Below are 13,674 nucleotides of genomic sequence, written 5' to 3'. Positions count from 1 at the left end.
TGCTAACTCTCTGGTCATAATTCTCTGCTTTGCATTTCCAGGTCATAAAGACACCAATGACCAGCCAGAAGACAGTTGAATCTCTGATAGACTTCAGCAAAGCCCTGGGAAAGCATCCTGTTTCTTGTAAGGTAGGGTATAGGTACCTTCGGAAGGGGGATGGTTTTCCTCAGAACTGACTTATTGGGGTGGAATTCTTCTGTAGAAAGATGTGAAAGCTGGGGAACTCTTAACGACAGGTCTGTCTGTGGGCTGCAGAGAGCAAGCTGGGGCTCTTTTCTAGTTTGCCAACAGGGGAGCCAGACTCCTAAGCCTTGCCCAAGGCCATGAGGTAGATAGTTTGAGGTCTGAATGGAGCCAGAGCTTCAGCTGAATAGAAAACTTCTCTCTGGGTCTTGGCCTTTGTTGACGAGTTGCTGTGTTTCCATAAATGGTTTCTGTTACCCTATTGGCTTTAGCCCCTGCGGGCTCAGGGGAGCCCAGGAGCCTGTGTTTGAGGCACAGCCAGGTAGCCACATGCATCCTGCATCCCGAACTGAAAACCAGCGCTTCACGTGGTGAAAGAACACGACAGGTGGTTAGGAATGTGATGAGAGAGGAAGAGCCCACTCCCCTAGGTAGTGTGAAGGAAGCTGTTTCTCAGGGATGTAGGGATGCGGTGTTGTGGTTTTGTCTCGTGTCTTGTGTCTTGTTTTTCATTAAAAAGCATGGCCGAGTGGGAAGCATGCCTCTGGGCTTTTTTCCCTTCTTGAGATATTCAGTTATTATATGTGAAATTACCCCAGCTGCTGTCGCCTACTTTGTTTTGATTTCCTTCAGTCTCCATTTGCTGCCATTCCTCTTCAGTCCTCCCAAAACTTAGGGCTACACTTCTGTGTGGCTTGACAGTTTTTCTAGATTGGCGGCTGTGTCATACCATTACAGATTTTTACAAGCATGTGTCTACTTTTCTGACCTGAAAGTTTTCTATCATTGTGGTTCTTCTTACAGTATGCTTTTCCTTTCTAAAATATTCTCCAGTTTGAAGTCACAGAATTGTAGTAACCTATGAAAACTCCTATCGTTCATGAATCATCTGAATAAGCCATCTGTCGATGTGGACCCCGTTGCCTGAGAGAGCGGACTCATGTGTAGTCCCCCTAATCCAGGACTGTTATTACAGAATCTTGTTTTTAAACACTCATTCTTTGTTTTGTTTTGTTTTAAATTGTGTGGATTTTTAAAAAAATCACAGCAACCATCAGATGTTACAGTTGCACTTTCTTCCTGGTTTATGCTTTGTTAGTGGCAGAAAGTAGTAACGGTGTTAGAACATTGATATGTAGCAAGTCAAAAGCTGGATAAGAACGTGGAAGTTCAGGGACAGCCAGTGATTATCTTTAGCAGCATAATCATTAATTTGTGGAGAGTGATGATCCATTCTTCCATTGGAGTGGCCACAGCAGGTGCGGAGGTAGGAATAAAATTGCCCCTGTTATGTCATTTCAGAGCTCTTTCCCCAGGTGATACCTGAAAGCTTTCTGGTCAGTTATTCAGGCTCTCAGTGAAGCATCCATACAATATAAGGCAGCCACAAAGAACAAGGGTCAGCAGACTTCTCTGTAGAGGGCCAGATGTCAATATACAGTCTCTGTTGTAACTACCTGGCTCTGTTGTTGGAAGGGGGGCGTAAGCAGAGAGTACAAGTGGGCACGAGGGCCAGTGCTGCAGTGAGACTGTACAGAAGCAGGCTGTGGGCTGGGTGTGGCCTGCAGGACTGCAGTAGACCAACACCCAAAATAGCAGAATGACCTTGATGCACCTGGAAGTGTGTCTTTCTTTATAGTGAAACTTTGTGAGGAGAGTGTGGTGTAAAAAGGTTCAGGCTGTGGACTCTGGAGCCAGCATGACTGGGTTCAGATCCTGGCTCTGGCACTTGTTAGCCGTATACCCTCTGGCAAGTTCCTTAACCTAGCTCTGCCTCAGTGTCCTCTCCCTGTAAAGGTAGTAACAGTGCTTGTCTCACAGGGTTATTATCAGGAATAAATGGATTAATATTTTTAAAGTACTGGCACATAGCAAGTAAACAAAGTACATTTATAAATGAGCATGAGAAGTCTAAGGTATACAATTACATAAAATTAAATTACTTTATTAAGGGACTATGTCTCTTTACATTCTAGTTGACATAACAATACCGTGAGAGTGTATGTGTCTGAATCATCACCGGCATTGAATATTAGTATTATGGGGAAAAAAAACCCTTGCCGATAATCTTATTTGCAAAATGCTATTGTATTATAATGAGTACTTCTTTGGTTACTAGTAAGTGTGAATATTTTGTGAATTTTAGCACTTTTTGGTTATTGAGCTCTGTGCGCCCATTATGTGGATATTAACTTTGTATAAAGCTCCATGTATTATAATTGGAGTAGATGTTTTCCCCAGAGTACTTCCGACTTCTAACCTTGTGTATGTGTGCTTCATATACCACGGCTTCAGTTTTTGCGATAAACTTTTTGAAGTTGAAAAGCACTTTCGCCCTAGTTATAAAGTCAGCATCATTTCATTAATATAACTGTGGATACACTGATAAAGCTGTTTGTTCATTTCTTTGTTCCAATGGGGACTGGGGTAGTAGAGAGTAAAAGGAGGTACACATCCTATGGCTTTATTGCCTGGCTTACACAGCATGCAGTCAGGTTAGCTATAAGAGTAATGCAGGAGGCAGGCCATCTTTCATTCAGACCTTTATGGAGTACCTAGTGTGTGCTAGAAATGGTACCCAAGGCCCAGGGCTAGAGTGAGGATTTCTGTCTGCAGGAACATCACAGCCTTTTGTTAAAATGACACCATTTACTGGGAGGGAACGAAAAAAAAAAAAAAAAAAAGGTTAGAGTGGGAGAGAGCCAAAGCATAAGAGACTCTTAAAAACTGAGAACAAACTGAGGGTTGATGGGGGTGGGAGGGAGGGGAGGGTGGGTGATGGGTATTGAAGAGGGCATCTTTTGGGACGAGCACTGGGTGTTGTATGGAAACCAGTTTGACAATAAACCTCATATATTAAAAAAAAAATTACATCATTTACTTAGTGGAAATCAGCTTTACATAAATACCACCGAAAAAATTACTACCCCAACCTGCCCCACGGTTCCCCAAAGAGATCAGTAGGTGGAATCAAATCCCACAGTAGGCCTCCAGGAGAGATGATTAATGTGAATGCGGAGCAAGTGGATGAAAGAGGTGTGCAGTGCAAGAGGGTCATCCCGGATACAGGGGCCATGAAAGGCCAGCGGGTGTCAGGGCATCTGCTTGTCTGTCCCAGCACCTGTCCCCAGCTCAGCTGCCATGTTCCATACACTGGTGCACAAGAAAATCCTGAGTAGCCCAAGAATGGCTCCAGGGATCCCGGGAAGCAGTGCTCCTGTGAGGGTTGTTCAAGATGGGAGCACACCTTCTCTAGATTCCTGCAAGGGATGTGGGAGAGGAGAGGAGTAAAGGGCTCCCTCCTATTTGAGTATAGAGCCATGTGCACAGCATGCTAGTGTTTTCTGATTTATCTTCACAACTTGTGGAAATTATTACTCCCATTTCACAAATGATGAAACTGATTTCAGCATGTCACAAAGTCAGGAACTACTAAAACTTGAACCCAGATCTGCCTGCCTTCAAAGCTGTGTTTTTTCCAGTGACCTATCTGCCTCTGTCTGCCTTTATTCCTGCAGTGGGGGCATCTAGGTTTGAATGTTTTTTCAAGTATTATAATTGTTGGATATATTATTATGTATGATAGCAATAGGGCTGTGCCGGTATTTTGAAACACATTTTGAAAATGCAGAGCTTGATAAATGTGGGTGATACAATGCACAGGGAGAAGGGGCAATTTGGTGACTTCACAAAAGATTAAGTTCAGTGAAAATTCCCTTGTCTTTTATTTTTCTCTCCTAAAACAGGACACTCCTGGGTTCATTGTGAACCGTCTCCTGGTGCCATACCTCATGGAAGCGATCAGGCTGCATGAACGAGGTAGCTGTCCTAATCCAGGCTGGGGGCACCTGCTCACTGGGAGTGCTCAAGCAGGCCCTGTAGGAAAGGCTGGGCCACACACAGTGTGGGAGGAGCCTCTGTTTTTTAGCTTTGTGAACCAGCCTCACCCTGGATGCTAGGACCTTTGTCATAGTGCTCCCTGGGCCTCCTGGGTTCCCTATGAGGCCTCTGAGCCTCTGAGATGTGGCCCTGGAACCGACCCCCGCCCCTTACAGTCTCAGCCAGAGCAAGTGTGTGGCCAGCCTGGATTTATATCCTAAATCTCTGCTTTTGATGAAACGGTTTCCTGCTTATAATAATAATAATAATAATAATAATAATAATAGTAATAATACTGTAAAAATCACTGGGCTAGGGGACCTTTAAAGTTCCTTAAAGTTCTAAAATTTGTGACAGTGTGACAGGTGGTGGGAGGTAAGTGACAACGACTGTTTATAAGAACCTTCCCCATCCTTAGTAAATGATGCCGCGATGCATTTTTTTTTTTAAACCTTAAGAATGGTCTAAAATGCTTTTCTCAATACTTGTTGATTGACGAAGAATGATTTCCCCTGTTGTAGAAATATAAAACTCAGGACATAGTCCAAGGTTATAAAATGGCATTCAGCCTCCTGCCTAGCTTCTCCACCACACTTCTGGAGAGGTAACAATCATGTCTGCTTCTGAGGCAAATAGGCCTTAATAGGACTGGATAAAAAGCAAGTGTAATTGTTTTCAGTTACTTCATTCACAAATGCTCACTCTTTGAGAATGTCATTTTTGAAACAAAATATTTACACCAGCTCTTCCAGAGAGATGAAAGCACATTTGCTTCCTCAAAATCTGCTTTAAATATTAAAACTTTTCTCTGTTTTATGGAAGCATTTGCCACACTTGCTCCAAGATCAAACCAACACTTCTGTGTTTATCTATCAACAAATATGCCTAATTACACCTCAAAGAATGCGTGAAGTGTTTTACCCTACTTTGAAAGGCAGGTTTTTTTTTTTTTTTTTTAATGTAATGTTTTAGAATGTAGCATGTGGGTAATCTATCTCTTAATGGGGTTTTTTTTTTTTCCCCCACCAAAACATACTGTCACTTTGATATATTTTCAGATATACCTTGTATCTGATTGTAAGTTAAGAGGCATTTTCTGGTCTTTGCTCCCCTCGCACTGGCAGTGGGCCCTGTGACCCTCCCTATCACATGCCACCTGTGAGGTGAAGCCGGAAAGGGGTCCGACCCCAGGGGGATGTGTTCTTAGACTGCCCATGGTGCTGCCCACAGCAGCCCAGCACTGCTCGCCCCTTTGCCCCATTCCCCACGGCTGCTTGGGGTCTGTGAGCCAGAGCAGCTGGGGTCACGTCTGGGGTCATGTCTGGGGTCCATGTGTCACACACCTCAGGCTCCTTACCATGTCCCCGTGCCCCACGCTGCTGCCCCCTCTTCTGGTGCACTGAGCAGGGTGCTTAGCTGCCACCCCCCACCGTGTCTCCGTGTGCCCGCACAGTGCACTGAGCAGCTGGCTGGACTGCATCACTTCTACTTTGAAACCTGAAGCTGTCTTGGATTCTTCCTCTCTCATCTGTCACGATGATACTCATTTGTCATGTTGTCCAGGAGGGTGAGGAGACGCTGCATGCCGGACCTGCCCCCACATAGCCGGGGGAGTGTCAGGGTCCAGCAGCAGAGTTGTGCAGTGAAGACACTCGTGACTTTGTTTAGCCCAGCCTTTTCCAAACCTCTCTGGGGAGAGTTTCTCTGTACAACACCGTCCTAGTCATTTGGGGCTCCCGTATCACAAATAGCACAGACTGGGTGGCATATAAACAACAGACGTTTATTTCTCACAGTTGTGGAGGCTGGAAGTCCAAGGCCAGGGTTCCAGATGGTGGGGTTCTGGTGAGGGCCCTTCCCTGGGCTGCACGCTGCTGACTTCTCATTGTATTTTCATGTGGTGGGGAGCAGGAAGAGGAAACCAGCTCTCCTGCCATCCTCGGCTTCACAGGCTCTCATGCCATCCTCGGGCTCCACCCTCATGACCTCACCTAATCCTGATCACCTGCCAGAGGCCCACCTCTGTTACTATCACGTCAGGGGCTGGGTTTCCACATGTGAATTCTGGGGGACACGCACATTTGGTCCATGATAAATACCACCGACCTGGGGTGTGTGTGCTATGCCACAGCGGTAGGGGCCCGTCAGGAGGATGTGTTGGCATTAGAGCAGAGTCACCACTCGGGCCTCCGGGGCAACTGAGCACCTCTTGGAATGCTGGGGGCCCTGCACCCATACTTCTCGCCAGCTCCCCGTGACCCCTAGGAGCACTTCACTGTCCCCTCACCACTACTGATGTGCTCAGCCTCCTGGCTGCTTCTTTGGGCCTTCTTTCTCGGTCCTTTGGCTTCTGTCCTCTGTGTGGCTCCCGTTTGCTCACACTGTAGCTGAGGCCTGGTTGGTGTAGTCGGTCACCTTGTCCCTGTGGGCCAGGGCTTTGTCTCTAGATCTTTGAGCAGTCTGGCACCCAGGAGCAGACAGTCATACCTGTCAAATGCCCACTCCTACAGGTCCCAGGTAGCTCTGGCAGGGTGCTGGGGCCAGATGGTTAACTCCTCCGGGAAGGCAGTGCTGGTGGCAGGCCCTGGGAAGTCCTAGTCTTCACCAGTCCTAGCCAGTCACCATGTGACATCCTGCTCACTGCTTTTCCTCTGCTCAAGACTTACTCAGTGTTTCTGTTGTAGACTACTAAATATATATAGTTCCCTTGCCAGGAAACCTGCTCTCACCTCCTCCTCTGCCCCTGCTGCCCTCACCATGTACGTGACTCCCACGTTCCATCAGAAGGTCCCATCCTCACTGCTCCAAGCTGGACACAACCTGTGTTTCTTTAACTCTTCTTACCCTTTGGCTCTCCCTCGGGGTGGTTGCCGTTCTCTTCCCTGTGGCAGGGCACATGTCTTCCTTTGTTGCTACACTCTTTTTTGCTGCAGTACTGCAGTATCTAGGATGTTCCTCATCTTCATAGGCCCCAAAGTGCTTGTATAGGACAGGCACTTAGGTGGCTGTTGATGAAGAGAGGAATGGCGGCTGTGTGGGATTTCTGATCCTGGGTGCTGCTCCGCACCGCCTTCCCCCCCTCCCCCCACCCCCCCACCGCACTTTGTTGTGAATGCCAAGAATGGTCGGTAGGTGGTGGTGATGAGCCAACAGAAGAAACATGTCGGGGCAAGTCCCTGGTCCCCGCCGCCGCTGCCTTGCAGAAGTCTGGGAGTTCACTGAGGAAGTTTTTCTTTGTTGTCTTGTCTAGAGTTAGGGGCTCTTAACTGGGGAGAGGTAGGGAGGCCCCTCCTGACACTGATGCAAAGTTTTGTGTGTATGTGCGTTTTATTTGGGGCAAGGGTCAGATTCTTAGCAAAGTGCTTGTTTCTACAAACAAGTTTAGGAATTATTGGCCTAAAACACAGTGCTGTATTTAACTCCCACTTGGCACACCAATCTGTGTTTTATTTCTCCCTCTTTTCTTTTTGCCTCTTTTGCTCTGTATTACTCGGAATTTTAGAGTTGCCAACTTGGTAACACTGTTTAGATTTTTTCTTTGATATGCTGTATCTTCGTAGTATTTTTTGAAATAAAAGTCTTCAAGTGAGTCTCTGAATCTGGAATTACAGAATTGTCTCAAGAGTTCATTATCTGTCCTTGAATATAGATATGATTAAATGGCTTTAGGTAAGTTGGAACTATTAGGCTATGAAATTTCTGTCCCCAGGAGCCTATATGCTAGTGAGGGTAGATAGGCCACAGTAAATGTACCAGTTGATACCGTGTTACATTGTGACCAGTAATCACGGAGAAAGATAAAGTGAAGAGAATGGTGGGAGTCCTAGCCTGGAGTTCTTACAGTTGCTAGTTTATATGCAGGGAGGGGACAGGGCGTTCGGATGAGGTGACACCTGAGCAGAGGAGGCCTGCTGGAAGTAAGGGGTTGAGCCAAGCACATGTCAGGTGTTGGAGGAGGGAGGGTACCAAGCCCAGGGAGAGAGTGTGCTGGGCCCTCGTTTAGCACTCTGTGTCTAACGCCATAGAAGCCTCGGGGTCTGATAAAATCCTCTGAGCAGAATCCACTTCTCAGCTGCTATGTCCCTGCTCATTTGTCCTTTGTACATGCTGTTCCTTCTGCCTGGCATGCCCTTCCTGCCTACTCATCCCTTGGGATTCTCTTCATCCTTCAGGACCTGGGCCTCAGTGGTGCGTTTTGATGACACGTAGGCATTCCGAGTAAATCTCTCCACCTTTTCCCACACAGAGGTGTGGCTCTTCGTGAACCTTCAGCACTGGCCTGGTGGGACATTTGGTTTACACATCTGAGTCCTCCCACTGTATCAGGAGTGCTTGAGTACCTGTCTTGTTTCCTCTCCGTCCCATTCCAAGTCTCTGGTGCCTGGTGCATAACTGATACAAATAAAAGTTGAATGAATGAAGGATGCTGCCTGAAACTAGTGTATGTAATGATTTCTGTTCTTTTTGCCTTTTTATGGCCTGAAACTCACATTGTGATTCTTAGCATCCTCTGGTTGAGTAATTACCGAAGCATTAATAATGTCACCCGTAAGAAGTAGTCGGTTGGAATTTAATCACCTTGAACTGTCTCGAATTCCTTTGGCATTAGTACTTCATATGCTTTTTAAAAAATAGTCTTTATAGATGTTTAAGTAGTTCCTATTCTTCACACCTCAAAATCTTAAATATTTAGGTAGGAGATCCTCCTTGAGTATTTTAACTTGTTTCTCCTTTTACTTAGCTTTGCTGTAATTGGCTATTTCTTTATGCTTTGGAACAGAATTCTAGATGGTCACATGTTACAGACCGTTCCCATTCCTGATTTTGGATAAAAGGGACAAGTTCTCTCAAAGGCTTCTTGTGGCCCAAAGACCATCATTAAGGGTAAAATTCCAGCGAAAAAGCGCCCTGGCTCTTGTCTTATTCTACTAAACACACTTTTAAACTTGCTTTGGCAATTCTAAATCCGATTTGGGCTTCTTTTTAAACTTCATTTTGACTAAAGCGTTGATGTGGGTGTAAAGAAGTACTCATCACTTGTAAAACCAAGAAAGCTGGAAAAGAAAAAATATGCATACAATACACATAACAATATAAAGCTTAGTTCTTTTCTATTTTAAAAAAGTCCACTTATTGGGGCGCATGGGTGTTTTAGTCGGTCGAGCATCTGACTTCGGCTCAGGTCATGATCTCGTGGTCTGTGAGTTCGAGCCCCACATCGGGCTCTGTGCTGGCAGCTCAGAGCCTGGAGCCTGCTTCGGATTCTGTCTCCCTCTCTCTGCCCCTCCCCCACTCATGCTCTGTCTCTGTCTCTCTCTCTCTGTCAAAAATAAGTAAACTTTAAAAAAAAAAGTCCATTTATCAATAAAATTATGCTCTAGCTTTAAATGGTGTAGTAAATTATTCCAGAGTTGGAAAATCCCAATCCATTAGAAATAAGTAATGTTTCCAGGCCACCAGGGCCTTCTGTCTCCATGAACCACGTAGCAGTGCTCTAGAATTCACCTCCCAGAATAGCTTGGTGGAATAGCTTTGGAAATCTTGCCATCTATTTGGCATATACCTCTGAGATGAAATCTTCCTGTAGCCGCAAATCCTGACTCTGGATGTGCTTTGAATGTGTAAATTTACATCATGTAAATTTACTGATCGTATTTACTGATCAACAAGGGCTGCCCTCTTATTCTTAGGTGATGCATCCAAGGAAGACATCGACACCGCGATGAAGCTGGGGGCTGGGTACCCCATGGGCCCATTTGAGCTTCTCGATTACGTGGGCCTGGATACTACGAAGTTCATCATTGACGGTAGGAATTGGAATTCTCTGTCGTCTGTCTCTACTTCAGTTGAGGTAGTCTCTTGCAACTATGAATTATAATGCCTATTTAAAACAGAAATTATAAGGGGTCTTAGACCTTCCAAAGTTCTGCCCCACCAGCTTAAAGAGTCAAGTTAAAAGATGACAGGAAAAGGAAAAATGTGACTGCCTAGTGCCTCCTCACAGGGTAACTTTTTTTTTTTACTTTTCATTTTGACACAATTATAGATTCGCAGGAAGTTTCAAATTTAGCACAGGCAGGCCCTGTGTGCCCCTTCCCCAGTTTCCTCTAATGGTTCCACAGTACAGTATCACAGCCAGGAAACTCACATTGGTACGCCGTGTCATTGTGTCATAAATGCTGATTTGGGTAACCTCCACTGCAACGGAGTTACACAGCCATGTAAAGATAATAATGTATCTAGTTTACTGGAGGGGCTCTGAGGACATGGTAAAGATAATTACTAAACTGGGCTACTGAAGCTGAGTGGAGCTCATGCTCCCAAGTTTCACAAAGAATACTTAAGTATTTGCTGGGAGCGAGGACGCTTCTAACCGAGCATGAACTTTGTATTTTATGAGGATGCAAAATACCAGTGGCAGCAAATTCAGATTTTTAACATGCATTCCAGTTGTTTCTCTGTGCCACTGAGGGGTCCAACCAGCAGAATAACTGGTTCTGGTTTTGTTTTTGGACCGCTGGCATTAGCAATTTCCAGGAAGAGACGGGGGAGGCGGACGGGCTGGGGTAGAGCTAGCTGGGGCACTCTCTCGTCCGTCCGCTTCAGGGCTCATACGGCCCCCTCAGGGCAGCCTGCCTCCTGCCTCTGCTGTGGTGGCCTCAGGGCTCGCCCACATAAGAGTAGGGACCCTTTTCCCCAGACTTGCCCTGGGAATGCTGCGATGTAAAAATAAACTCAGCGCTTCGTCCTAAGCCCTTTCTCTTCCTCTCAATAGGGTGGCATGAAATGGATGCAAAGAACCCCTTGTTTCAGCCCAGCCCGTCCTTGAATAAGCTGGTAGCTGAGAACAAGCTTGGCAAGAAGACCGGAGAAGGGTATTACAAATACAAGTGAGGCACAGCTTCTCTGGCTCCGGGAAGAACCCCCGTGAGCACCTACCAGCGGCTCCCCCAAGTGCCCGTGGGAATGTTCTTTGTCGGATGTTCCCTCACACAGCACAGGCTGTTCCGTGTGCATTTTGATTGTCCTCTATCTGGAGTAATGATTTACACTAGTTCTAATAATAGCAGATTTCTTCATTGAGAACTAATTCCCTTTCTTAGTCTGTTCATTTCTGTGTATTTTCTAAAAAGCTTTATACCCTGGGTGCCTTGGAGCAAACATTTCTTTCGAACCTTATCATTTTCATAAAGAGTTGCCTGGATTCATTCACTTTGGAAAAGGGACAGCACTTTCTCCCAGTGCGTGCTGTGTTCATCACTGCCACGTGGGAGAGGAACGAGCCACTGGACACGTGTGTGCTGTGCCTGTGAATGCTGTGCTGAGCGGCACCTGCATCCTGCCTTTATGAGGACGTGTGCTACCTGCAGCTTCAGGCCCTACCCTACGTTTTGGGCATAAGATGTCACGTCTTTATTCAGCTCATCCTGTTGGATTGTGGGAATACCTCCATGTGTTTGCAGGAAGAGGTTTCATTCACATCCAAAGTCTGAATGATTACTGTCTGTCTCTTTTTTTTCCCCCAGGAGAAATCGTTGCTGCAAACTGCCTGTAAATTGATTCTAATAAAATGCAATCTTTTAATCGGTGAAAATTTGAATTGAAATAAACGTGTGTATAATTTTAAAGTCGTAACATGCTTGAATGGCTACAAAAGTAAGGGTTGGTAATTTAGGCAAAAACTATGCCCCATCTTCTTTGGCCTGTTGTTATTCTTTAAAGTGGCAGCGGTGGGGAAGGAGTGGCCAGAGAAGGCATTTACGTATGACCTGCCTGCGGCTGTCACTCCAGATTTCTTACCAGTAAAGCAATAATAAGGCCACAGAAAACAGTTTTTTAGAAACATCTGTTTCTTCTTTGCCAACAAAGAGAAACAGTGTAACATAAGCTTCTTTTAATCATTGGCTTGAGAAAGTGTCTTCCAAGATAGAATTTTAAAGCTGGAAAGACATCAGAAACCCTGAAGTCCAGTGGCTTCAGAAAAGAGAGAACTTAAGTGATGTGCCCAAGGTAGCAGGTCCAGATTAGAACAAAATAGCAAGATTGAAAATCTCAAATCCAGACTTTCAAAACAGGACTGTCCCCAGAATGCTCATCCTCGTTTGGTGTCCTGGGTCACGATGTTAATGGTTGAGAGATTCTTTTCCCCCCTCCAGTTCATGGTTGATAAAAAGAGAGCTTATTAATTTTTTTTTTTTTTTTTTTTTTTTTTTTTTTTACTGAAGCTAACTGTAGCACATAATGGGAAAATAAGTAAATACGTTACATGCATTTCTACCACACATAGAACCTGGTTTAGGAAACTTTTAGGTTATTCTTCTAGAACGTTTCCTAACGAGAAAAAGGAAACACCTGTTGACGCCACCACCCTTTCCATCACTGAAGTTACCCTTGTGGTCTCACGGCCCCTGCTCACTCTCAGGCTGGTTCTTGACCTTCGATGTGAGCCCTGGGCTGAGGAGGAGACTTTATTTCCTTCTTGCTCTGACTGCATTGCCCGGAGGACAGGGGCCCTCCTCCTGGAGATGGCAGGGCTCTCTCTCAACCATTGAATTCCAGGAAAGAGAGAACTAGGTGGTATGACTATCACCCCCTGCCAGGATGTGAGGCTGGGGGTCGCGGTGGTCTTTTTTTTTGGCCGAGGTTTTTAAGTGCACGTTTAGCCTACCAAAAAGAAAGCTTGGCCTCCGAACATTCTTTTATCATTTTCCGAAACCCTGTCGCATACGTCAGGTTTGGGACCGGGAAGGAGTTTTGAACGTCCTCTGGCACATGGAAGGCAGGGGCAGCTGTCTGGGTCTGGGTCTCCTCGTCTCTGTGTGTCCGGCTGGCCTAGCCGCTTCCCACCCAGACCCCGCAGAGAAGGAATGCCTCCTCCGGCCCTCTGCTTCCCAGCATGGGCCCGCCACCTGTTTGCCGCACCCGTGGTTACAAACTGAGCCCTAGCAAGAGCCCGGGGGATCATGTGTGACCTCTGCTGCTTGGCAGCACGTGTGCAGGAGAGAGGGCGGCCTCGCTGCTGCTGTTCCTTCTCGCCCCCCAGATCTGGACCTTCCTCCAGACGGCAAGCAGCGATCTCTGATGGGATCTAGAAAGTAGCTACCCAGGGTTTGGGTCCAGAGGACACTTTTTCTCCCCCTTCCCTCCTGTACTGCTTCCTAGGCTATTTTTATTCTTAGAACAGAAATGAACATCTGAGGGGTGCCTAGCTGGCCCACTTGGTGGAGCGTGCCACTCTTGATCTCAGGGTCATGAGTTCGAGCCCCACATTGGGCATGGAGCCTACTTAAAATAAATGTTTTAAAGAAACGAACATCTGAGATTAAAAAGAAAATCACACAATTGATGAAATGGCTTGCCGAAAAAAGGCTGAGCCTGTGAGCTTAGCCGTCACCCTGGGCTTCAGTTGTGCTTAGCAGGATGGAGTTCTCTGAAGAACGGTTTTGGTCCTTATTGAAGAGGTCTTTGTAAAATAAAAACTGTCGCTCTTTAGTATCTGTAAGATTCACTGTTAATAATAGTTTCTCGGGGGAAAACGGTTGGCTAACGCCTTTTGACATCAATCCTAAGGTAGATTTCCAATGCGAGGATGGTTAAATGGTGAGGGAT

General features: G+C 46.0%; 1 protein-coding gene across 1 annotated transcript in view; it reads left to right on the top strand.

The window, feature by feature from the left end:
* HADH (hydroxyacyl-CoA dehydrogenase) overlaps nucleotides 1-11,693 on the top strand; it is a 50,192-nt gene extending 38,499 nt beyond the window's left edge. Inside the window, exons 5-8 of the mRNA XM_058721713.1 lie at nucleotides 42-131; nucleotides 3,933-4,005; nucleotides 9,756-9,872; nucleotides 10,841-11,693. Of these exons, the coding sequence (XP_058577696.1) occupies nucleotides 42-131; nucleotides 3,933-4,005; nucleotides 9,756-9,872; nucleotides 10,841-10,959 (399 nt within the window). The 3' untranslated portion in view covers nucleotides 10,960-11,693. The remainder of the gene's footprint in view (nucleotides 1-41; nucleotides 132-3,932; nucleotides 4,006-9,755; nucleotides 9,873-10,840) is intronic.
* Nucleotides 11,694-13,674: the final 1,981 nt, after the last annotated feature.

This window comes from Neofelis nebulosa, chromosome 3 (genome assembly GCF_028018385.1).
Source record: "Neofelis nebulosa isolate mNeoNeb1 chromosome 3, mNeoNeb1.pri, whole genome shotgun sequence".
Taxonomy (NCBI): domain Eukaryota; kingdom Metazoa; phylum Chordata; class Mammalia; order Carnivora; family Felidae; genus Neofelis; species Neofelis nebulosa.
This window is presented reverse-complemented; position numbering and strand designations above follow the sequence as displayed.